The sequence below is a fragment of the Mytilus trossulus genome, chromosome 7 (assembly GCF_036588685.1).
Source record: "Mytilus trossulus isolate FHL-02 chromosome 7, PNRI_Mtr1.1.1.hap1, whole genome shotgun sequence".
In the NCBI taxonomy this organism is placed as follows: Eukaryota; Metazoa; Mollusca; class Bivalvia; order Mytilida; family Mytilidae; genus Mytilus; species Mytilus trossulus.
Genome location: NC_086379.1, coordinates 41,031,144 through 41,058,931, shown reverse-complemented (window position 1 = coordinate 41,058,931; position 27,788 = coordinate 41,031,144). Strand labels below are relative to the sequence as shown.

General features: G+C 33.6%; 1 protein-coding gene across 3 annotated transcripts; it reads left to right on the top strand.

Annotated features, from left to right (window-relative positions):
• Nucleotides 1-680: 680 nt before the first annotated feature.
• LOC134725084 (ras-related protein Rap-2a-like) lies at nt 681-27,522 on the top strand. Of its 3 annotated transcripts, XM_063588603.1 has the most exons (3): nt 22,225-22,303; nt 22,855-23,050; nt 25,716-27,522. In XM_063588603.1, the coding sequence occupies exon 3, from the start codon at nt 25,934-25,936 to the stop codon at nt 26,660-26,662; it is 729 nt and encodes a 242-aa protein (XP_063444673.1). In that variant the 5' UTR covers nt 22,225-22,303; nt 22,855-23,050; nt 25,716-25,933; the 3' UTR covers nt 26,663-27,522. The 3 variants fall into 3 exon arrangements, with proteins under 3 accessions (XP_063444675.1, XP_063444672.1, XP_063444673.1); XM_063588605.1 differs by lacking the exons at nt 22,225-22,303; nt 22,855-23,050 and adding an exon at nt 681-793; XM_063588602.1 differs by lacking the exon at nt 22,855-23,050 and having other exon boundaries at nt 22,190-22,303.
• Nucleotides 27,523-27,788: the final 266 nt, after the last annotated feature.

Sequence of the window (27,788 nt, the reverse complement as noted above, 5' to 3'; positions counted from 1 at the left end):
TCTCTTGTTCACTCTCATTCGATCCTCTCTTGTTCACTCTCTTTCGCTCTCCCTCTTTCTCTCTCGTTACCTGTCTCTCTCGCTCTCATTCACTCACAGTACCTGTCTCTCTCTCGCTGACTCGCAGTCCCCATATGTCCCGTTCAGCGCACACTATTTCTCTCTTTCACTCACTATCACCTTTTCATCTATCCCAGATAATCCTCTTATTACTTTAGAGTGACAAAGCAGTGAATGAGAATTATATTGGCTACATTACAGGTGTTCTACTCCTTCAGGGCTGTGGAACCCACAGTCCATTGGGGACAATACCAGTGTGATTACCATCGTCTGGGATAGAATGGTACACATACCTTCAGTAACCTTCATTAGGTACGTGTACAAAGATTCTATTCATTTAAATCTAGACCTTTTATTTCAATATAAAGTTTATATTTTTTGGTGTTTTAAATTTTTATATTTAGCAATCTGATAAGAAAAAAAGAACCTATTGTATTTTGTTACAGTTGCCACTTTTCTTGATGGATATTCTTTAACTACTCTTGTTCAGCCAATTTATATTTTTTTTAAATTTTGTCTCCTTAAAAAATATTTATCTGGGTGAAATAAAGGGTGCTAACTGTAAATTCATTTATATTTCGTTGTAATTCAACACTATAACAATATATGGCTTCAGATAATGACGATTAAGTGTTCACGTGTAATAATTAGTGGAGCGTTAGAATGTAAACATAACCGTATGAGGCGATACATAAACAGAAAGGACTTCTGTTTGAACCTCCCCAAAAATGGGGTAAGTTTATTATTTATCTAAATTTTAATTACTTAGTATATATATATCTGAAAATTATTTCAAATATTGAACAACATCGCAATTTCCGCATGCAAGTAACAGCAACAAGTTATAGTTTGCTAAAAAGAACGCAACAAAATAATTTTTATACAACATACAAAATAAAAATAAAGACATGAACCAAGAATATATATAGCCTTTTTCGCTTTAGCAAAAAATACGGTATTTATAGTGATGTCCCAATCAGAGAACTCAGTCTCAGACACCCATCATCATTATCATAATCTCAAAGACAAATAACCCATATATGATTCGCAGCTACTTGAGTATAATCAATCTTGATTTGCGTCTGTAAAGATATGTGTAACTGCACATTTGTTGAGACAATATAAACTGTATATTTGTAAGGGTATTATCACTATATTAATATGTATTAACTGTGTTATATACTTCTATATAGATATACTGTTTATGTTTTTTTATGTGCATACTAAAAAGAAGATGTGGTATTATTGCAAATGACGACAACTATTTACCACAAGAGACCAAATGACACAGAAATAAACAATTGTAGGTTACTGCACGGCCTTCAATAATGAATATCACATAAGTTTATGTGCAAAATAATGAACGAAAAAAACCAATATAAAGTGAAACAGCAACAAACCACAATCACTTTTTTTACAGGATTCTGACTTGGGATAGCAACTACAGTATGTGGCAGGGTTACATTTGCAAGAGGGTTCCCAATCCTCCCCTTACCTGGGACAGTGGTGTGATAGAACAACATAAGAACAAACTATAAAAATCATTTGGAAAAGGCTCAACTCAGCAGATGGACACAAATAGAAATATACCCAGCGAAACATAGTGGATGTGGCTAGGTACTTATACATCCCAGCAAAATACACTTAAAAACAGATCTCATTTAGTACTCGCAGATAAAAGCCCGTATCGAGACGCCTAAACTGTAATAAAAATTGATTAAAACCAAAAAAGATGTAATGTAAACAAAGTGTAACGGAATTTATTGCCACAAATAAAAATTTAAAAAAATTGAAAGAGACGCAAAAGTTAGCATTTTGTAGCGACGAAATAATTTGTACGTCCTCGGTATGCTTCCTGTGTTGCAGCATGACTATTATCAGGTGGATTCATTCCTTTGTAAACATACTGGAGACATGCTAGTCTGCTTTATGGGCAAAACTACTGTCACATATTGTTCCCATTACAAATCGAAGAGCAAAATAATGTTTTGATTTTTACCGATAAACATTTCTTCAGTCGAAATCGTTGAGAACCAAATGTTGAGGTGGAAATTTACGGGGGAAAAAAACAAAAAACGAAGAGGTCGTTTGAGTCAATTTTGCCTGATGGAGTTGCAACTGAGCCGTGGTGTGTAAGTTTACAATTTCATTAGGTTCATTTGCAGTGAATAAGAACACTGGACTGAGTTTATTAGCATAAAATAGATAGTATCCGAATAGAGGTCAAACATCACACTTAAACTTATCGTTTTTGCTTCACTCGATGTTCACTTCTGGATAATAGGAACATTGCATGTTATGTAGTTTCATTGTCTTCTTCTTTCAAGCATGCACCTGAGACCATCGCCTAATGTATTTATATAAAAAAAAAATAATTATAAAGATTAACTTTTTAAAAATATTTTGATAATAAAGGAAAATGAGATTCTTATCATTCTACCCAACAAAATATCCTCCACAAAAACCGCGGTAAGGGACATTGATGTTGCCTTTTTTGTAATATGCTGATGATTGATTTGTAATTTTCTAATGTTATCTTCATGCTTTGTAACTATTATCTTCCTTGTTCGATTTTCGAATACCCTAAGGTTTCTAACTTTGGTCTGCTTTAAATGTATATTTATTAGTCCGAACGACAGTCAGAAGGGCGATATTCTTTACATGTATGTATTTTGAAGATACCTATCTGAAAAATCTGTCTAGTATTCTTGACTCCACACTAGATCTGACAAAATGAGTAAACAATAAAAATTGTAAAATGCACAAAAATAGAAATTGATCAAAGTGAAATAATAAAAATCTTAAACCAAATACAGAGACAAATAAGTGCTGCTGCTGTTATAAGTAAAACACGGGGGGAAATAGTCATCTTCTATGGCGTGATACCACCAAATCATAGTAATTCACATCCGGTTGCATACGAAAAGGGTCGAACAAATTGAATGTGACGGTTGTAGGAAATAAATCTTTTATATCATTGCAGTAAACAAAGATAATTTCTGCACAACTTCTTTGAAAAGTACAAATTTAACAAATACTAATAAGGAAAATCAATGGTGGTATTACACCTCAAGTAACATTAAGTTCCCATGATGCATCATTCTGTGTGTTTCAAATTATTTGTTCACCGTGGAGATTTCGTAAGTATGTCATTATTTCACATTTAACCAATCGAATGCCACATATAAACATCTAAATCATTTCGTTTGGCACAAAAGTCCTTACCAAGTCCTTGTCTAGGTTCCGCTATTTGAGGGCTGTCAAAATAATTGTATCTTAGAGTCACATTTCTCCTGATTAAAGCTAGCTTCTTGAAGGGTTGAACGGAGAAGTAATTTTTATTTATTATTCCGTATAAATAGTAGCTGACAGTGATTGATCATTTATATCTGTTTTATATGGAGAATAATTTCCTATTGGTGATTGTTGTCTGATCGTTATTTATTTAGTATTATCTGCCTCAAAGAAGATAAGATAGTGACTGTTTGCTTTGAATCTTCCTACAATCTTGTTAGTATTGCGCGTGCGGGGATGTTTTCTAAATTTGAAGAATGTCTCGGAATTAATTATATTTGTACATAAAAAACAAAAAAAATGCTTTTCTAATCAATATTAGCATGCTTCATTACAATTCACAATTTTTTTTCAGACTTCTAAAAGATAATTCAATACAGAAAATAGATGTTCATTCAAACGATGCTCAGAAATAACTAGAGGCTCTCAAGAGCCTGTATCGCTCACCTGATTCTACTTGGGTTTTTGAAATCATTTAAAAAATATAAATTTTGGCTATAAGTAACAACACAACCTCATAAGGAAAGGAACATTCAGGCTATGTTTGATTTCATTACATTCAGTGGTTCTCTAGAATAAGACTTTTGTATGCATTTCCATAGGGTAAGAACGCTTGGTCAGCACCTTATAAGGATCAGTCATGCCATGTTTGGTTTCATTCCATTAAGTGGTTCACTAAAAGAAGATATTTGTATGTATTTCCCATAGGGTCCTTTGTTAAACTAAGTCCCCCACTGGCGGCTATCTTGGGTGATGGATCGGCTACAAAGTAACAACACTTGTTCAGCACCTCATAAGGAACATTCATGCCATGTTTAGTTTCATTCCATTCAGTGGTTCTTTAAAAGAAGACATTTGTATGCATTTCCCAAAGGGTCCTCTGTTAGACTAAGTCCCCCACTGGCGGCCATCTTGGGTGATGGATCAGTTACAAAGTAACAACACTTGGTCAGCACCTCATAAGGGACATTTATGCCATGTTTGGTTTCATTCCATTCAGTGGTTCTCTAAAAGAAGTCATTTGTATGCATTTCCAATAGGGTCCTATGTTAAACTAAGTCCCCCTGCTTGCGGTCATCTTGGATGTTGTAACAAAACTTGGTCAGTACCTCATAAGGAACATTCGTTCCATGTTTGGTTTCATTCCATTAGTGGTTCTCTAAAAGAAGTCATTTGTATGCATTTCTCATAGGGTCCTTTGTTAAACTAAGTCCCCCGCTGGCGGCCATCTTGGATGATGGATCGATTACAAAGGAACAGCACTTGGTCAGCACCTCATAAGGAACATTCATGCCATGTTTGGTTTAATTCTATCCAGTGGTTCTGTAAAATAAGTCATTTGTATGTATTTCCCATAGGGTCATATGTTAAACTAAGTTCCCCGCTGACGGCCATCTTGGATGATGGATAGGCTACAAAGTAACAACACTCGGTAATCACCTCATAAGGAACATTCATGTCATGTTTGGTTTCATTCCATTTAGAAGTTCAAAATGTAAATATTTATCGACGACAGACGACGGACACAAAGTGGTGAGAAAAGCGCACTTGGCCTTTCGAGCCAGGTGAGCTAAGGGTATTTTAACAACCGGCTATGTATTCCATTAGAGGATTTGAAAGTTTGCTTTGTTTTTTAAGATCGATACTGACTTGCAATTTTCTAGAATGTTTTTCCCCTCTTAGTTTGCCATAGCATTTGTCAGTTTATATTTTGAGTTTGAATGTCTCTTTTGGTATTTTTCGTCTCTCTTTCACGTTATCTCAATATCGTCAAATCTTCTCTTTAGTCATAATTGTTTCTGCAAAAATGCATCTTTTGTATTTTCGTATCAGAAATACCTGTTATAGATTACTTCCTACTGGTTGTATATCATGATTCCCACCAAGATATTTAATTATAATAAATGCAAATTTACAAGATTTTCATTAATTTTAGGAGCCAATCTGACCCTATAAAAAGAAACATGATGAATGCAGGATTTTCAAAATAATCACGTTCAATTGACATACCATACAAAATCACAAAAACCTTAAAATATTCACAAAATGCACTTAGGAAACTGGTCATAATTAATTAAACCATGGAAGTAATATTTAAATATTAATTCAATAATTAAACGGACCTTCAATGATATTTTTTTTTTCAGAACAGATCTTTCCGATAAAACTGGGATATTCAGTATACAAATATGCTAAGGTTATGTCCTTACTCAAGTTACTGCCTTGTGAAAACTAATATTCGTTGACACTAACAAGATTGACTTATATATAGATTTAAGCGGTTACAGAAAATAAGTTTTTGTTTACTTCTACAATTCTGGTAGAAAACAGTGCATACAGTTCATATCTATTGGTTTTAAACGGATTTGTAATATGAAAGATGTTAACTTAGAGTTCGTGCTTGCATCGGTAACATTAACATGATGAAATATAAGATTTAATCTTCTGCGTGACTTACAGTAATAATATAAAAGATTATCTTGAACGATGTTACGAAATTATAGATATGCTCATTAACATGTAATTGCGTTAATGAATACAAAAAAAAACACTGTAGCTTTTTAAAGATATAATTAAATCAGTGTATGTACAAGTATGTTTTACTATGCAATTTTTGTAAATAAAGTTACAACAAAATCGTACAACAAACTTTTTCTTTTCACAGATATAAAAATCAAAGAGCTGATAGCTCTGAAGTGGAAGAAGGTGAATAAAAGGTAACTTGAATTACCATAAAAGCAGCCCCACTTACCCAGGCTGCTTTGTTCCATTATCGTTAAAATGTATTTTTTTTCTTCAAACAAGAAAAGGTCATAAGTACATGGATTTCCCATCCGTACAATCATTTTCTATGTTCAGTTGACTATGAAAATTAGGTAAAATCTTTAATTTGGCAGTAATTAAGAAGATCCTATCAAGAGGAACACATGTGTACTAAGTTTCAAGTTGATTGAATTTCAACTTCATCAACAACTACCTCGACCATAAACTTTATAACCAGAAGCAGGACAGACTGGAAAACATATTGCCCATAAATGGAGCATAAAAATAGTAAGACTTGTTACATACCTGCAAACTTTTGAAAGTTCCCATATAGGTTTTTACTGCACAACAACAATTTTAAAGGTTACTATTTTTAGCGATGTATTTTGCAAGATCTGGATTGTCTAGAAAAAGTGTCATATTTGTATGATGAACTTACATGCCTTTTCCTTAAGTCGGTTTGCATGATTTTAGTTATAATATATTAAATCGGTAAAAAAAATATACATGAAGCTAGCAGAAGCTAGACTATTAGCCTAGTTGCACGTATTGTATGTTGACTTCACATCCGTTTTAAACAAATTTAATATATAAACTTCAATTTAATCCTTGAAAGGAGGTCTAGATTGCTAAAATAATTTATAAATTTTATTTTATTTTTTTTCCAAAATCATTTAAATTCATTTAATCAACATCCTTTTATGATTATTTGATTAAAATATTAATCATTTATAGTCTTTTTACCATTTACAATTTTTAAAGCAAAATAACTGAAAACAGGATAAAACAAAGGGAAGTAACAAAAAAAGTATTTCAATATTCCCAATACACATTGTTTTGATAACACAACGGCAGTTAGCCGGAGGTAAACATCGTTGATTACCAGTATGTTTGACACCCAAGCTGTCAAGTGAAGATCTTCTTTGAAGTTCAGGTAAAATTTAACACAGGTGTCCATTACACCCGTACAGTAGTAAGAAATGATCAAATATGGCGTCTGAAAAATTTCATACACGGGAGTTTTTTCTCCTAAACGGGAGGTTCACATGTATGTTACGAAGGGCATCTAATTCACATGACAAAGGAAAACCATGAATAACACTTTATATATCCTTTTTATTTATATAAAAATAAAATCTTCTTGTCTGCAGGATTGCAAATTCGTAACTTCAAGGGCGAACTTGTAAACAGGGCGAGTTGTCCCCATACCAAATTCACGCATGCGTAATACAAATATCTACAGTTAAAACATCCTGTTACAAGTAAACAAATTACGTTCATGTGGATGAGATGAAATCTAATAATTTACATAAATAAAAGGGTCATATTTACGATAGTGATTGTTTTACAATCATAATTTACAAATTAAATGATTCAGATGCCTAATTATGTGTAAAAATCGGTGTCAGGAATCTAAGTTGTTTTGAAATTGTAATACACGAAATGAATGCGGCATACGGAGACTCAATGCCAATGGTCGGCCCCTTAAGTCTTCAGAAGACTTGACGTCTTCTTCCACTAAAAACAAAGTTAAGTTTGTACATGTTGTAATATATAGATCGTTATCTTATACCGCAGTCCCACTAGGCCACGATCGCACTATGATCTGTGGAAAAAAATAAAAATTGTGATGATCGTAGTACGATGGTGTATATCACAGTAAGGTCGTTCACAGTCGTGGTGGGGTCTTCAAGATCGCGAAGAGCATGGCCAACTTTGAACATGTTCAAAACATCGTGGTGCGGTCGTGGCGAAATCAGGTCGTAGTAGAAGCGTAGTGAGAGCGCACTAAGATCGTAGTAAGATCGCAAAGATCGCTGTACAATCGTAGCGAGAGCGTAGCGAAAGTGTGATTCTATTCGGAGAGATTGCGCTATGATTTCATAGCGACGTTATTACGACCTCACTACGATCATCACGTTCTCACAGCGACCCAACTACGCTTCCACTACGACTATACCACGCTGTTGACGTCCATAGTACGATTCTAGCAAGCCCTTGTCATCCTCATCACGCTCTCCTTTCGACTCGACTACGTTCACACTGTTAACCATCATTCTCATAGTAATTTTTTTAAGCAAAAACAAATATGTTGTCAATAAGAACTCCCGAAGAATTTGACGATGAAAGGTTGAAATAAGTTTATAAAACATAATTAAAGCAAACAAGTTGTTACTGTTGGCGTAACGGAGTTACTTCCCTTTAAAAAAAAAATAAAATCTGAAAGGATTTAACAGACGAAGAAATAAGTACTTATAGATTATTACATGGCATTTTCCATATGGCCCTGGTATCAGCCCTTGACTCCCATATCAAGCCAGAGGGCTTTAGCCCGAGGGCTTGATATGGGTCGTGGGCTGATACCACGGACCATATGAAAAATGACATGTTATAATCTATTTATCACATATTTTTAAGCAAGAGAAAACAAATAGCTTACCCAAAATCATGTTTAATATTTCTTCAAAAATCAAAAAGATCTTTAACGAAAAAAAATTTAAAAATGTATCACTGTGAGTTAAAAAAAAAAGTTCGTATCACAGTAGGTAAACTTTCAACGTTTTGTGAAAAGTTTCAGAAATAATTAACAATAAATATATTAATCCTAAGAATTGCAAATATCAAACGACTTTAAAGTGTTACATTTCACTGTTGATTTCTACTTTTTTCTTCCACAGCAGATTCGTAACTTTCTCAATTTCTTTTCATTGTGTTCAACTGGTTTACAAATAGTCTTTGATTGACAGGTTACCGGAAGTTAAACTCGGGGGCTTGATATGGATTTCGAGGGCTGATATCGATATCGGCCCCGAGGGCTGATAACCAACCTTGACTTCCGGCTATTATTGGCCATGCAAAAACGTACATATCAGTACAAAATATGTGATAAATATAATTAACGATTAATAAATTCATACAACAAAGAAGCTAAAAAGTTGTTATTGTTGGCATTTTTTATCTCTGTATCTATAGACAAATGGCAGTAAAGGATCTTAATACTAAGCCGTCTTGGTCACTTTGATAGGCCGCTAGTCTTAATACCACATGTGTTGATAGTCGGTTAGAAAAAATAGTTGTACACGGTGTGCTAGTGACATCATGTAACTAATAATATAGTTTGCATTTTTTAGAAAATAAAGTTACAACAGAATTCTGTAACTGCTTTGTTTTACTGTTCATTGTATTACAGGGAACTGGTTATGACTTATATATGTGTCATTTCAAAGATAAACAATAATTTTTAATAGAATGAACGAAGAATGGAATCGAGAATTTAACACCTTGGGATACCTACTACACACTAAAGGAACGCTTTCTTCACGTTTTCAAACACGAGTGATGTCCCTGGATTGCTTGAATGCATAATAATTATCCGTTTAAGTTTCAGCTGTTGCGATAAAAACATTGAACAAATTATTTTTTGAGTAAGAGAACATACAACCGTTTTCTTCTCGAGTTGAGATTTTAACATTTCGCACAAGTAGTTAAATTTTATAAGTATCTTTAAACCACGTTAAATGCACTATATACATAATCTTAATTCCTGAAATATGTCGCTATAACGAATACTAATGAGCAATATATAATGTACCGTTATGGTAACGAAATCTATGTTATATATATATTGAAGGGTTAATCCGTCCGTTTTTAAACTTTATATAATTTGTACTTAACGCCCAGTAGCAAATATATGATACAAGTTTATAACAATCAAACTTACTATTGCTGTTAAATTCTTGTCGATTAGGTCTATTGGAAAAGCACTTTGAAATGATATATCGAATGTTATATTTCAATGTTAGATTATTATTAATGTCATTTAATATCAATACAGTAGTGTAAGTAAAATTGTGATAGTTATGAATAAAAAAAGAGTTATAGATATATATATAATAGTAGAAAATGAATAGCTCACATGTACTATATATAAGCATTATCACAATTTTTTGCCAAAAATCGCATCATTAGAATCAAGTTTTCTACATTGTATGCAGCAGCTATCGTTTCCAGGCATATATTACCTTAGCTGCATTTGGCACATTTTTTTGTAGTTTTGGATCATCGATGCTCTTCCAACTTTTTACCTGTTTGGCTTCATAAATGTTTTGATATGAGCGTCACTGTAGACGAAACGCGCGTCTGGAGTACTAAATTATTATCCTGGTACCTTTGATAACTATGTACACCAATGGGTCGATGTCACTGCTGGTGGACGTTTCGTCCCCGAAGGTTTCACCAGCCCAGTAGTCAATACTTCGGTGTTGACATGAAAATCAATAATGTAGGTTTTTTTTTAATTTCCTGTTTACAAATCTTTGAATTTTTCGAAAAACAAGGGTTTTCCTATCCCAGGCATTAGCCGCATTTGGCATTTTTTTTTGGAATTTTGGATCATCAATGCTCTTCCAACTTTTTACTTGTTTGGCTTTATAAATATTTTGATTTGAGCGTCAATGATAAGTCTTATGTAGACTAAACGCGCGTCTGGCGTACTGAATTATAATCCTGGTACCTTTGATAACTATTTACACGACTGGGTCGATGCCACTGCTGGTGGACTTTTCGTCCCCGAGGGTATCCCCAGTCCAGTAGTCAATACTTCGGTGTTGACATGAATATCAATAATGTGGTCATTTTTATTAATATCCTGTTTACAAAACTTTGAATTTATCGAAAAACTAAGGATTTCTTATCCAAGGCATATATATATACATTGTAGATAACCTTGGCCGCATTTGGGTCAATTTTTTGGTATTTGGATTATCTATGTATGCTCTTCCAACATTTTACTTGTTTGGCTTTATAAATATTTTGATATGAGCGTCACTGACGAGTCTATTTGTAGACGAATCGCGCGTCTGGTGTACTAAATTTTAATCCTGGACAGTGGTACCTTTGATAGCTATTCCAGTTTTATCAAAATGAAAATGATTATTTCTTTCATTTTTACTTCTTTCATTTTTAATGGTGAAAAAATCATTTTCATCCATTTATAAGAAATGTACAACGACAGAAACACATATTTTCTATTTAAACTTTCACCAATGTAATAATTAGCAAATATACATCTATTTGTAGGCTTATGGAACACTGAGTTTCTTCTTTGACATCAGCTAATCGGGTCACCTAAATGTATTAATATCATTCGTGTCATGAGACAATAAACGTTGATTATATTGTAATAGTTAAATGATGATTTATCTTAAGAATTAAAAGAATGTCTGGAAAAATTAATTCAGTCTAAGGGTAATGTATTACATGTAATTCCATATTGCCTTTTCTTCTTTTCATTTAGTAAAAATATACTTAGCATTCAAATGGGGGACAAAATGAATAGAATTTTTGATTGAGTCCAAAGTAGAAGCAATAAGACGTTTCTGTAATAAGCTTTTTCCTACAATAAATCTGAAAATCACTCGCTTGGTTAAATGACGATGTTGACAGTGAATGCTCTAAAAAGCGAAATTGAGCAGATTTGATAATGGATAATGGATGGATAAATTTACATGATAATATTAATTTAGTTCCGTTTTCCATTATCTCAGATCGCGGTGTGAATGGACATGATAAGGCTAAGACAAGGTCAACATGGCTCAAGTTAGTTGAAACATCATTACCAAATATAAGAATAAGAAGATGAAATATGATTGAAAATGAGGCAATATTCCGCCAAAGACCGACATAACGTCGATTTAAACAACTGTGGGTCATAGTTACTATATGGTCTTTAACTATGCGCAAAACCCATACCGCAGAGTCTGCTATAAAAAGCCCGAAATGTCATATGAAAACACTTCAAACGAGAAAAATTAGGGCCCCAAACACGTAAAAAAAAATGACACGAAACACAATTACGATACAGCAACAACGGCCAATTAAACACCGCATTACAGGTTTGGGACAGACATATACAGCAAGTTACTGGATTTACATTACAAGTTCATTACAACATTTGTTTATATATTTCAGTCGCTTTTTAATCATAGCTTATTGGAAGTATTTTTTTTTATTTTCCAATTTGAAAATGGTTAATATATACATTGTTTTAGGATGATTGCAATTTAACATTTAAGTTAAAGCAAAGCATATACCCGGAAGGAAGAATATTTTTGCAGATTGCCTTTCGTGTTTACATGTAGAACAGGTTTTTTTTAAATAGCCCGAGCTGCTCAACCCAAACCGTGCTTAGTTCCACATCAGATCAGGCTAATTTTTTTTTATCTTTTGAAGTATTTTACAATCTTAGCAAATTTCATTCTCAATTTTATAATTGTATGGTAATTTCCGATATAAAAGTGTATTCTTCGCAGAAATGCATTTATTAATGTTAAAATGAATACTTGTATTTGTTTTGGTACAACTGCATGCATTGATCGTATGACTAAGTTCTAACAGTAAATCAAGGTTTTTTTTTGTGTTACCAGACGATTGCCTTTCGGATAGTCTAGTCTGTTCATTTAGATTAAACAATATTTTATTTTTCAAAATCGCATAAATGATAAATATACAAGAGAAATATAACCCACCTGACCACTTATAATTTATCAATTATATATACAGTTGGTAAAACTTTTTACAAGTTCTATAAGAGGAAAGGGAATAATATCAGTACTAAAACACTTTTCTTCAGTTGTAGTTACTGGATGATCTTGTGATTTTTATCCTTTATTAAATGTTGGCATTTATATAAAAATTGTTTTTAGTTTGTGTCTACACTTTAAACAAGCTAATTCATTACTTGAGACCGAAGGCGAAATATGAATAAGAATGTTCCTTCATCCAAGCATATCTTGGATGTGCAGGATGAAGGTCATTCTTAGATTATGAGCCTGAGGCTCGAAAGTAATTAATTCCCACCCTAGGGATTATCAGTCAGACCCACCCTTTTCCACTGGGTTTTATATTTGGTGGACACAAACTTGCTTTAAATTATGACAAGTTATTATGGAATAGGTGCTTATATCATAGGGTCAAGGTCACTGGCCAGCTATGGTCTGGAGGGTATAGTTTGTTTCTTTAAACAGATATATTATATGTAAGCTTCACCCCTCATAGAGAAGACCTAGACCCAGAACATTATCTTTTTGGGCATTTTTTTATGTCACCAACTCCTCAACCATAGAGAAAGTTGAAAAAGCGAATAAGGAAATTGCCTTGAACAAAACTTGACCATATGTACACATGACAACTAATTTTATACTTTGTATCAACTTGTTTAAAATAGGAATTGTAATTAGGAGACGGCTTTCAAATGTTTTTGATAATCTATATGTGTCTGTTACTAATTTCTCAACTAAAAAAGACTGAGTGTTGTCTGGCATTGACATCATTTTGTGAACATAGGTTATGGCGGATAGTTATGATGAAATTACACTAGAAGCATATGATTTTTTAAACATGTAGGCAATGAACAATGACGTTTTAGCTACACATAGTGGTGGCTGAAGATTTTGGTTCATTATTTCTGTACAGAAAGAGACAAAAGTCTTGCGCGGCTGTAAGTAGCTTGAGTTGATGGAGAATGCTTCAAAGAGACATCAACCCAGCCATAGAGCAGACAACAGACGAATATAATAAAGAAGATGTGGTATGATTGCCAATGAGACAACTGTCCACAACAGACCAAAATGACACAGACATTAAAACAACTATAGGTCACCGTTCGGCCTTCAACAATAATCAAGTTCACCAATGGGTCTCAAAATGCAGCGAGAAACTCCTGCACCGAATGCGTCCTTCAGCTGGCCCCTAAACAAATATGTATTCTAATTCAGTGAAATTGACGTCATACTGAACTCCGAATTATACACAAGAAACTAAAATTGAAAATGATACAAGACTAACAAAAGCCAGAGGCTCCTGACTTGGGACAGGCACAAAAATGCGGCGGGGTTAAACATGTTTTTTGATATCTCAACCCTATTGTTCCATTCTAAGACCGCAAAGTAATGTTCAATATGTTTTACACCTACTCATGTGTTTCGTGCAAGAACTGTAAATCGAGAAACAGATTTTCAAATATGTAATTCTAATGATTATCATGAAATGAGAGCAGATAACAAAGAAACCTATGAACGAGCAACAAAAACCTTACTAGAAAATATGAACAGCTGACTAAATTAAGAACGCAAAATAATTAAAACTTGATAGCACTTCATAATCATTATGGAGATGTTGTCATCTTGGGCATGCGTCAACCTGAGTGCACGGAAAATTTATGAGCTGATCAAAAAGAATATTTTCGGCTATCTATGATTGTATTAACATCTCTAAAAATTACAAAAGGTGGTAAATTACATGCATATACACCAAGGAAGTATCTCAAAGTATCGATCTCGAGAAATAGACAAAAACTGGTATTTCTTCATTTGTAAACACTGGTCAGCTGTGCTGACCATCCGCCATGTTTGATTATATATAGCAACATATAAACAACCTAGATAATGACCGGATTAAAAAGTCTGCACTTTTTATTGGTCTGCTATAAAATACTTACCATCATCTTCATCATAAATACATATAAAAGACAAAATGACCAATATAGCGATGAGGTCAAAAACATAGAGTCAACATTATTCCAGACAACGAATATTTGGCTAGATCAAGATCCTATTTTAGAATGGAACATGTCGATTGGTCTTCATAAAAAAGACAACTTAAAATACTGCATCTCGAAAACATCAACACAGTCATTTGGACTCTTTTTATTGATTATTTTATCTGGGGACATCCAACAAAACCCGGGACCCATACGGCACCCATGCGCCATATGTAGTAAACCTGTAGCAAAAAATCACCAAGGATTGCAGTGCGATGAATGCGATACGTGGGTACATGCAAAATGTGATGGTCTTACTAAAGACGACTACAAGAAATTCCAGAATATCCATAGCTTAGTATTTCAATGTCCACAATGCAGACTCCTGACATTCACAGACTCTTTCTTCATGAATGAATCGAGCATAGTGAGTACTAGCAACTCGTTCGAAACACTATCAGACTCTGAGAATGAGAATGAAACTCCAACTGAAAACACCAACCACCAAAATATAAATAATTCTAATCACAACCAAATGAAAGTCATGGTTGTAAACTGCAGAAGTCTAATTAGCGACAAGAAAAAGGTAGAACTTCAAAACCTGATCGAAACACACAAACCAGACATTATACTAGGGACAGAATCTCACTTGGACAACACAATAGCCAGTAGTGAAGTATTTCCAGACCAATTCCAGAATCCATACAGAAAAGACAGAAAATTAGGAGAAGGTGGAGTATTTATAGCTGTTGATAACAACTACATCACAACAGAAATATTGACTGGAAGTGATTGTGAAACAGCATGGTGTAAGATCAACACACAGGGACGACAACCCCTATACATAGGTACCTTCTACAGACAGCCATGCAGTAACATAGACAAACTTGAAGAACTTGAAAAATCTATTAATTGCATAATGAACACAAGCCAAAACCTACCAAATGTCATACTAGGAGGAGATTTTAATCTGCCACATATCAACTGGCAAACAAACACTGTAAACACTAACCCACAGTACGGAAAAGCACTAAATGAAAAACTAATTGAAATCTCAAACAACAACGACATGAACCAAATGGTAAATGAGCCAACTAGAGGACAAAACATACTAGACTTACTCATGACAACCAACCCAGGACTTGTAACCAATATTGAAGTACATCCTGGAATGAGTGACCACCAAGTAGTCATAGCAAATATAGATATGAAGGCAAAGACATCAAAAAAGAAACCCAGACTGGTGCACCTATTTAAAAAGGGCGATATGAACGGACTCAAAGAAAACATTCAAGAAAACTTTACAACAAGAATGAACTACATGGAAGAAAACACCGTAGAAGAAAACTGGACATACTTTAAAAAGATCATACTACAAGCAACCAAAGAATTCATCCCACAGAAGACTATAGGTAGTAAACAACATGTTCCATGGATCTCTACACATATTAAAAGACTGATACGACGCAGACAGCGAAGATACAATGCTGCTAAAAAACATAACACCAAGAAAAACTGGAATAAGTACAAACAGATGAGAGACCTTGTGAAGAAGACAATGAACGAGGCCCACGACAACTATGTTAGACAAATCCTAAATCAAGAGGATGAAGAAAACCCTAAACCAAGCCTCGGCAAAAAGTTTTGGAAGTACATAAAATCAAGGAAAAAGGACACAATGGGAATATCCCCCCTCCAGAACAACCTAGGAGAACATATTATTGACAGCAAAGGCAAATCAGAAATATTGAACACTCAATATGATAGTGTCTTCACGACAGAGGATAGCGAAAACATGCCAAACATGGGAACCAGTACAACTCCAAACATCAGAAAGTTACATATCAGACCGGAAGGGGTTGAGAAACAGCTTAAACTCCTAGACCCAACAAAAGCAAACGGTCCTGACAAAATACCAACTAGAGTTTTGAAAGAAGCACACTGTGAAATTGCACCATTCCTCACAAAAATCTTTGAACAGTCATATGAAAAAGGAGAAGTTCCTGAAGATTGGCGACAAGCAAACATCACAGCCATCTACAAAAAGGGGGACAGAAGTCAAGCAGTAAACTACCGCCCCGTATCGTTAACCACCATATGTTGTAAAGTCATGGAACACATTATCTACAAGCACATCATGGAACATCTTGAAGAACATCTCGTCCTATCCGACTTTCAACACGGATTTAGACGTAACCGATCATGCGAAACACAACTCATTAACACCATAGAAACAGTGGCAAGAGAACTGGACATTCGAGGACAAATAGACATGCTTATCCTTGATTTTTCGAAAGCGTTCGACACAGTTCCCCACCAAAGACTTCTAAAGAAAATGGCACACTATGGGATAACATACAACACTCTACTATGGATTTCTGCATGGCTCACTCACCGACACCAGAGAGTATGTCTAGATGGAGAAACCAGTGAGAACAAACCAGTACGATCAGGAGTTCCACAGGGTACAGTATTAGGACCACTTTGTTTCTTGATATACATCAACGATATGGGAGAAACAATATCATCAAAATCAACCCTACGTCTATTTGCTGACGACTCGCTACTATATCGATCCATCAAGGGTAGTGAGGACAGCTTACAACTACAAAAAGATCTAACAGAACTGACTAAATGGGCAGAGAAGTGGCAAATGACATTCCACCCAGCTAAATGCTACACACTGAGGGTAACAAGAAAGAAAAATCCAACAATAAGAGAGTATGAAATGATGGGACAACAACTAACCACAGTACACCAATATCCATACCTTGGAGTCGAGTTGTCAGAAGACCTCAGTTGGGATCCACACATCAAGAAAGTAATCACAAAATCAAATCGAGTACTAGGTTTCCTAAGACGTAATATCTCGAAGTGTCCACATGACATCAAAGCGCAGGCCTATACATCGCTAGTGCGCCCACATCTCGAGTACGCCTCTGCAGTATGGGATCCGTATCGAAAACATCACATAGACTCCCTAGAAATGGTACAAAGAAGAGCTGCCAGATTTGCGACATCAACATACAGTCGAGAACCAGGGACAGTCACCAACATCATGAAAACCCTAGAATGGCAAACATTAGAAACTAGACGGAAATCCAGTAGACTATGCATGTTCTACAAAGCAACACACGGAAAGGCGGCAGTCAATATACCATCTTACGTGAGAAGACCATCTACCTCAACAAGACAATACCATCCAGAAAAATTCACTCAGATCAGTACTTCCACAGATGCCTACAAATACAGCTACATACCACGCACCATCACCGACTGGAACAGTCTGCCTCCTGAAGCCTTCCAAGCCACATCTCTGGAATGCTTCAAGGAGCAACTTCGGAGACTGCAGCTGTAAACTGAAACCACCTGTTTTTATCCAATTTTAATTGCACTTGTAAATACTGAGCACGCAGGTTGACGTTTGCACAGCAGTATCTGCGTTATGGATTTCCACTGCAGATCAATAGTATAGATGTAGATGTAGATGTTTACCGAGACCAGAATTACAGCGAATTCCACTGAGTTTGTAGCCAAATGTAATATCTTTGGTTAGCTTGCTTGATAGCTGAACCGTGAAGTCATTTTTAGGTTAGGTAAACTACCCTACTTTAAGAATAGACTAGTCCAACAGAAAACCAATCAATTTGTCTGTTGGACTATGCTACTTCAAAAGAAGGGTAGTATACATGACCTAATAATGACTTCGCGTTTCAGCTAACAAGCAAGCTAACCAAAGATACTACCTTTCGCTTCACACTCAATTGAAACCGCTGTAAAGATACGATCCGGGTAAACTTATCGATCCCTCTGAACAAACTTGTTCTAAGAGGATAACAATTCAACACTGTAATTAGATCATTGCATATTTATTTATATTGATTTAATATTGATTTTGTTATTAGTAAATTTAAATCAAATTAAAAACTATTTTTTATATGCATTTGCATATTCATAGATAGGTCTACGATCTATCGATACCTGTATCTTGATATTGCACAAATTCGTTTTCTCTGACTGTAAATGAATTTTTACACTAAATCATTTGGATGTTAGATGCATGAACCTTTCCATTAAACTAACACAAACACTGTGTTTGCATGTAGTCAAAACTAAATATAAAAAAGAAGATGATTTTGTCTGATTGGCAATGAGACAAATCCTCACAAGAGACCAAACGATACAGAAATTAACAACTATAAGTCACCTTACGGCTTCCAACAATGAGCAAAGACCATACTGAATAGTTAGCTACGATCATGTGTGCACGATCGATGTTTTCCTGACCTCAAACAGAACTACAAAACGAAGCAGGGTTGCGTTCTACATCGTTCATGTAGCAGCTAAATAACATTACGTAGTGCTACGTAGCTTTATGACTATTTCACGTGTAGCTAGCCTAGCTGCTACGTGGATATTGATAGCAACTAGGCTAGCTACACGTTCAATATTCATAACTCTACGTAGCACTAGGTAGCAGTATTTAGCTGCTACGATGTTGAACGCAACTACTTAAAGTTACATTGGCATACTTTAGTCCTGAAACTTCGAGTTAAATGTAGTTTTTTGTTTGTTTTACTTCACATTATAGTTAGTTTGTCATGGAGAGAACGTGCAGTCATTAACGTTGCCTTTTATTGGAGAACATCGCATTTATTATCTGCCAATCAAAATATAATGGAATCGTATGAAACATTTATGTAATGTAATTTCTTGTGAAGTGATTAGTCAATAACCCGAACACAATTTAAACAGGAAATTTAAAGGCTTAAGGAATTGGTTTACTGAAATTGTAATTATCGATTTAAACACGAATTTGTATAAAATCTATGCATATTTAAAATCATAATTCCATAAAGCTATAGATACTTGAAATCGACAGATGGCAAATGGAATGTTGGACTGAAATGTTATTGTAGGTGTACTCTATTGCTGATCTATTATCGGTAATCCGATTCTATTTACATTACCAATTGTGCTCTTTTCTGAACATAAATCGAGAAACTTAGTCGATGTTTTTAAAACTTCTAATGGAAGCGTATCAAATGACGATCTAAATATACGTAAAAATGTCAGACTGGCTGGTATCTAGAATTAAGATATTTTCTTTCCGTAAAATAAGTAGAATTTTAAATTCAATCGAATCCAGAAACTAAACTTTACTTAACATAAATGATTTTGGTACGCTTCTATGGTTTCCATGATTTCAATTTGTGTAATTAGGTTTCTTGAATCTTTGTCTCAAGTATAATTCTTAGAACTTAGATTCAGAAAGAAGGCCTTTTTTCTATTTAGCATCAATTTTCTAAAACTCACCGTTCGTAGAATATATGAAAGTAGTTATTTCTACAGCCCTCATTTTGTATAAGTCTTCAATGACTTTTAACTTTGTGCTTGCCATTGAGGACTAGTAGTTTCATGCAATAATAGAGCAGTTTTGTTTTGTTCAAGGAAAGTGTGTCAATCTTTTCAGCCATGATTTTAGATAACTGAAAAAGTTATGTTGCCTGACATAGGTTGTTTATTCTATTCCAATCCAATATCTTTTCTATATATATTCATTAACCAATTTCTAACAGCTTCTGGTCAAATGTTAAACATCACAGACATACGTAATTTTGTACTGTATAACTGATAAGCAGCGTTTTCTGTAGAAAAAGACGATTGGGAATAACTACTGTATTATCAAGAAAGGATCACTACTAGTATACAGAGAGTAATCGCAGATTTAGTTATTTAAAATTTAGGGTGTCTGATTGTTGACTTGTTCATCTTTAGGCCTTGGTCCCCTTCTTTTCAAGTTTCCCACAAAATCAGAGATACTGTTTATCTGAATCGAGAAAATGGAGCAAATCAGAGATTAAACGAATGAAGTGAAATCTTTTGTTTCTATACTTCCTAGAGTATAGTATACATTAATCAATTATTGTTAACAAGATTAGTAAATTTGATTTTTTTCTGTAATAAGGCAAAAATTCTCGATGGCAGACACTAACATGTGCACATTTCTGTATATAAGGATTCAAAGTCGAATAGCCTTAGCCAAGGCTCCGTGTTGAAGGCCGTACTTTAACCTATAATGGTTTAATTTTTAAATTGTTATTTGGATGGAGAGTTGTCTCATTGGCACTCACACCACATCTTCCTATATCTATTAAAACTGGTAGAGAGTAAACGTCTTTTTACTAGTCTTAGATGTTGGCAAGCCAGTAAACAACTGGCTTCAACCATCAAGTTTTTTATATATATTTATAATTGGATATTTCAAAAAACAATGTACATGTACATTTACTGTATTCATTGTTTCTCCATTCCAAAGCACTTGAAAATAACCAATTTCCGTCCAAGGAAAGAAGCCAAAAGAGTACACAATATTTTGATGGCAGTATGTTTGGACATTTTCAACGTTCGTCAATCAGATTACACGTTGAATAACATAACAACTAGTCGGGATCCAATCTTTTCGCTCAGCAGACGTCTGATTTTCATTTGAATTATTTAAATGTGCGAGCATGACATGGAATGAAAATGATGAGCTGTTTCAGAAAAAAAGCAAAACGATGGAAAATATGTTGCAACAATCGTGCGTCATTATGAATAATATACATAGGCTTCACAATTTGTAGCTTATTGTTTAAAGTATTAAACAAATGATGTATTAGTTACATATGAATAATTCAGTATACAGATGTTTGTGTGATTATGTATCAATCAAATGGTTAAAACTGCACTTTAATTTATCGAGAAGTACGGTTCAGGAACTAATATATTTTGTTAAAAATGAAATAGATATTGTCTTTTTGCTGAAAGTCTTTTCAGTGCAGTTATTGTTTTCTTCTGCTCAGTTGAAATGTCTGCTTCAGTGCAATAAATATCTGATTCGACACAGAAAATGCTTGCTTCAGCGCGGTAAATGTTTTCAATTGCACAGCTTAATGTTTGCCATTGCGCAGCTGAATATTTGCTATTGCGCAGCTAAATGTTTGCTAGTGTGCAGCTAAATGTAAACTTCTTTGCAATAAATGTCTGATTCTCCGTAGTAAAATATTTGCTTCAGCTCTTCAATACCTTACAATGTCTGCTTAATCTGTAGTACAAAATTTAAAATGTCTTCAGCGCAGTAACATTTCTTCTTCAGCGCTAAACAATATTTGCTACAGTGCTCAACAAAGAAGACTATTCTTTTAAAAGAAAACCCTACCGAATACCAGTTTTGGGTTAACCACAATATATGTTTTATAAGAGCAATACAAACTTTCGATTACAAATATGAATTTCCTTAAATGGTCATACAAGCTTCATAAACATATTGTATATATATTTCATATAAGAATGTTATCAATAATACCATGTAATATAATTGATATGCGGTTATAATTGCATTTGATGCAGCAATTCAATTTTTCAATAAAAATATTATATGGGCAATAAATATTAATTTTAAATTTTTCTCACAGCTGGTTTGGCTGTTGACAGATTCTGTGGTAAAGATTACATTACATTATCTTATTGATTATCTATAGTCGAGTATTACTTAACTGTAAACAACGTTCATGTCAGTTATGAAATGAACATGACCAAGTAAACATAACTGTAATTAATAGTGATTTTTCTAACAGAGGATGGAAATTTTGAAATGTGCAAATGGTAAGTTCTTATTTATGTTCCACGAAAAGAAGAACTTCAGTTACTGTATATATTTTTATTTCATTTTGTTAAAAAGTGTAGATAAATTTCTAATGTTTTTAATTTTTTCCTTTGTTTGAGTTTTCATTGTTTTTATTTATTTATTAAAAAAAAGGGACACAAGCCGTTGTTGCATTCCATATCAGTGATTTTCCTATGACACGGATTACACGTGTTTACAGTTTTTTATAAGTGTTTTTATTTTTTTTCCTTTGTGTCACTGTGAATTGTTTTTATCTATTATTAAAATTTATTAAATATGGACTCAAGCCGTTTTATATATCATTTCAGTCATTTTTCTTACAAACGGTTTACACGTATAGATACATTTGTAGTTTCTCTTTTTTTGTTTTTTCATTGTTTGAGTTTTTCATTGTTCTTATTTGTTTATTAGATAATTATGTGACAGGAGCTGTTGTACACATGTATGTATCATTTCACTCAGTTTTCTTAGAGACGGCTAACACGTGTTGACAAATTTCTTAAGTGTTTTATTTTTTTCTTTGTTTCAGTGTTAATTGTTTTTATTTCTTGAATATGTCATACAAGCTGTTGTTTTACATTGTATCAGTCACTTTCCGCTCATGGTTGTGAATGAAATTACCACTTTATCAAATCTGTTCTTCCGACTGAGTGCTTTCTGGATTTACCTTCACCAGGAACGCTCTATCCCATAATTTTGAAAGCCAAGGGTGTACATGTATACATGTAAGTACTTCTTATACGTTAGGAGATGCTTAGGACTTTAATTAGGTTTTCATTAAAAGTTTAAAGAATATAGAAAATTAACACGAAGGAGCTTGTCTATGATAAAAATCAAAAGTTTTGGTAAAAACAGCTCCTACATATAATGTTCACACAACGTACATCAAAGCGTAAGCAAAAGAAACTTTATCATTTAAAGTGATAAAGAAAATATTTCGCTTATATTTCCTTTTTGTACAATTTTACTTAATTGCATAGAGTTATTTTTATGCGTTGTAGGTAGTTTTCGATTTTTTTTTAACGGCTCTATTGTGTAAATGTGGTTTTGAAAAATAGTTTCTGGACCTCTAACTCGTGAAGGACAAAATAACAGAAATACAACTACATATGACCAATCTATTCATTAACTAGTGAGTTCATCATTCGTTATTTCGAACGTTGCATCCTTTGTTTCCGAGGTGTATGGGTTATACTAGTCAGCAAGAATGTAAACAAATACACGTAGTTCATTTGTTATAGTTGGTTCATGTTTGTAATAAGTGTAATCATTCATATGATAAATACATAATCTTTTAATCAGTCAAATTGAGTTCTCGAGCATGCATATAAAAGTTATAGTTCTTTTAAATTCAACTGTGCGGTATGAGTTTTCTCATTGTTGAATCCCGTCAGGTTTCCTGTAATTACTTCCAAAATAAAGAGGGAACATGGTGTACCAAAAGTATTATTTTCTTATAAACACGTCTCTATATCATTGCACTTCAGTTCACGAGAAAAAATAAACCAGGAACGCTCGAAAAAAGCCAAATAAAGTTCTATAAAGTTGATTTTCCCGTTTGAATGGTTTTACACTAGTAATTTTGGGGCCCTTTATAGCTTGCTGTTCGGTGTGAGCCAATGCTCCGTGTATAAGGCCATACATTCACCTATAATGGTTTACTTTTATAAATTGTTATTTGAATGGAGAGTTGTCTCATTGGCACTCACACCACATCTTCCTATATCTATTGAAGTATGTTGTACATTTTAGACGTTGTACATGTAGTCATTGTTTGACCTTATTTATAAATATATCAGACAGATTTAAAGGATAAACCGAACGCACTGCTAACAGCAACGAGAAGATTATATAACATTACATGTATGTTCCATTAGATTCCATAAATTTGAAAACAATCGACAGACACTTACATATCATATTCTATTTAATATATGTTATGACTGCACGTGCTACCCGTGGCAAGGTTAAAATAATGAAGAGTAAAACAATCGAAATATTGATATAGTTCTAAATTTCATGGTTGTAGCATTAAATTAATGAATGGCTATTATCTATTTTGAATTTATTGAACCATAAAACTAATTTTTGACTCTTCACATTGAATAATCCGCGAAGCGGATTATGTAAAATGTGAAGAGTCAAAAATTAGTTTTATGGTTCAATAACATCAAAATAAATTATTGCCATTCATTATAAATAAATTTCTATCAAAAATAAGGCTCAAAGACCTTTTAATATTATTTATAATAAAAAATAACAACGTACACACATGTTGGCGTATGAATACACAACGTCAGAGTGGGCGTGTCGCCATCAAAATTGGTAACATTGAAAATAAAACTAATAATTTTAACCAATCCGAAGACAGAAAAAACACCAAATTTATTTATTATATAATGAAGAGAATTGAATGCTTCTTTTGAAAAGTGTGTAGGGTTGTCAATGCGTTGATCGAGTGCACATTTTTAGCTCCGCCCTTCATATAAAATGTGCTTCGGTCAACACTTTTACATCACAATTAAATCTTGACATCATATAGCAAATTCTTTTTTTTCTTCTTTAGATTAAAAATATTCATATGGTTTTATATGGCATTAATAATTAATGAAATAAACAGTTGTAAATGTTCATGTGTCTGAAGCGCTTTTCTGAAAGTTCTACATCAGGGACGCTAAAATCAAATCATTTAAAAGCCAGACTGAATGATTTAGAAAATTCGTAGTTACGTAAGTAGCTTCATAATCATAAGGGACCCATAACGATTATCAAAATTTTCGTGTGTTTAATCAAAAATAAAAATGAATTGCAACTTGCATGTAATGTAGGCGACATGCCTTTTGACGATGTTTTGCATTTATAATTCAATTAGTCGAGGTTTAAAAAACATAATTATGTTTAAACTTCAATTCGAACCCTCATATTCAAAGATTGAGTAAACACTCCAGCATGTCAAAAGACAGGAGGTATTTTAAACGTTAGATTTAGTAAGAGTAAGTAATAAATTTACTATATATATATATATATATATAGTGACTTGGGAACATGTATCAATAAATATAACACAATTACAGAGTTTGTATAATTGCTGTAGTAAACCTCCGCGTGCAGGATTTTCTGGATACATCGAAGACCCATTATTGGCTTCGGCTGTTATCAGCACTTTGGTCGGATTGTTGTCTCTTCCATTCCCCATTCCTCATTTCCATTCTAAATTTTAATGTTACTTCTGGTTCATTTTGACCTATAATTCACCATTTGACTGTCACTAAGGTGTACATTCTAATATTTATTAATATTACAAAACCATCACAGTGACTGTCTGTATTATCTAACTGTGGTTGTGTCTTTACTAATACGTATTCATGGGTTGTATCAATTTGCTTGCAGGTGATATAAAGACAGGTGCATGCTGATAGAAATGAGCAAAATTCGATAAATTAATTACCAATAGGTGTTTAATAAACATTCATTTGTCTGCTGGTGGTGTCATCTGGTAATTTGAAACAAACAACGAAATTGATTTCTTCCAGTTCTGTTTATGGCGTATTGTAACCTGTTTCTGATATGCCAGCTGTAATAAAAGTATACACATATACCATATAATAATGGTAGAGGTCGATCAACGGAACAGGGTAGTTTTTCTAGGCGCCGGTGGAGTTGGAAAAAGTTCAGTGTTACAGAGATTTTTGTTTGGAACTTTCAGCGAGAAGTACAAAGAAACAATTGAAGATTTGTTTCCTAACGAATATGATATCAATAGTGTTAATTTCAAAGTTGATTTTCTAGATACTGCCGGCAATATTGCTTTCCCAGCAATGCGGCGCCTCTCAATAGTTAACGCTCACGGCTTTGTTCTAGTTTATTCTATCACAAATGAACAAACATTTGAAGAAGTCAAACAATTATGGGAGCAAATTAAGGAAGTGCGAGAAAATTATCAGGAAATTCCGTGTGTAATTGTTGGAAATCATTTAGATGAGGAAAATAATAGACAAATTGAAAGATTTGATGCTCTTAATTGGGCTTACAACGAGGACTTAGGCGGAGGGTTTATTGAAGTTTCTGCTAAAAATGATGTAGGAATTTCTGACGTTTTCCGTCTGTTGTTGCAACAAGTTAAAAAGCCACGTGTTAAGCACCCGGATCGCTTTTTGCTCCGAAGGATCAGTGTGCAGTCACTTGAATGTCCGGAGCAGGGTCAAACTGACAAAGAAGAGTTCAGTGCAGCGGAAAAATCGAAGTTTTCACGATGTAGTCGAAGTTTAATTCGAAGATCGAGTAAACCTAAAATGAAACGTTCGACGAAACAAAACGATGATTGTTCTATTTCTTAGCTTTTGTACCTTCTGTCTGTCTTTTATAAATATATAAACTTAAAATTCAGAAATTGGCTACCAAATGTGCTTATTACAACTTTTAAAGGGACTATATTATGCAATGTGATAATAACAACAGAAAAAAATCGAACTACGGTACTTGTCCTTGAAATGGTTATCAATCATATAGGCTTGCTCAGTGTTATTGTATAATTATTTAATATTGATGTGGGGTTACTATTCATGTTCTTTTTCATTTTGATAAACTATGAATTTATTATTAATATTGATTATATATATATAATGTTGAAGTGCATAAACGTCATTTCAATGTGACAGTCGTATGCGTAAATTAAACTTATATTTTTACTGAATTTAAACTTTTGTTTAAATTTGAAAGGTTAAAATAGGACCAATTCACATTTTTATGAATATATTTTCAAAATTGTTTTTAGTTGAAATTAACTTTCATGTCTACCTTAAAGAAATTTACCTGATGATTTGAAAGACGGTGTCAGGCAACAACCACACCCAGGCCAACAACGCTAGGTCAGTTGTGGAAAACAACAAAATCCTGTTAAATTCATTCGAAATAAGATATTATATAATACATTCTTCCAAGAAAATATGTTTAATAAAGAAGAAGAGTTTTCGCATTTTAATTCAATTTTCATAAGAATTCAAACGAAATTATTTTAGCCGTAAAGTACAAAAAGCCATCGAACATAGAGGGTGCTATTGTGTATACAGGTGTGTACAATACGCTTATAAAGTAGTACAGACGTGTGTATACGTAATCAATTATTTTGTAATACGTTTGTATGTTTGACTGTGATAAACTGTGGCTATTTATAATTTAATAAAAACAGTTTGTCTAATAGTGTTATTCCTAATCTCATTTTTCCAGAAGTTCCTGAAAATGTATGAAACATTTGCCACTGGACGTTAAATAACCAACAATTGACCAACCAATTATTTTCCCAGTATTTGATATAAAACACATAAAATGTCATTTTAATTATTAAGGAGGTGATTTTGTTACAACTTTTTGAGCAAGAGTGGCTATTGAGTTGATGTTTAACTGAAAAAAAGAATTGCAATGAAGAATTTAGTCTTGTAAAAAACCAAGATTCATGAAATTGAT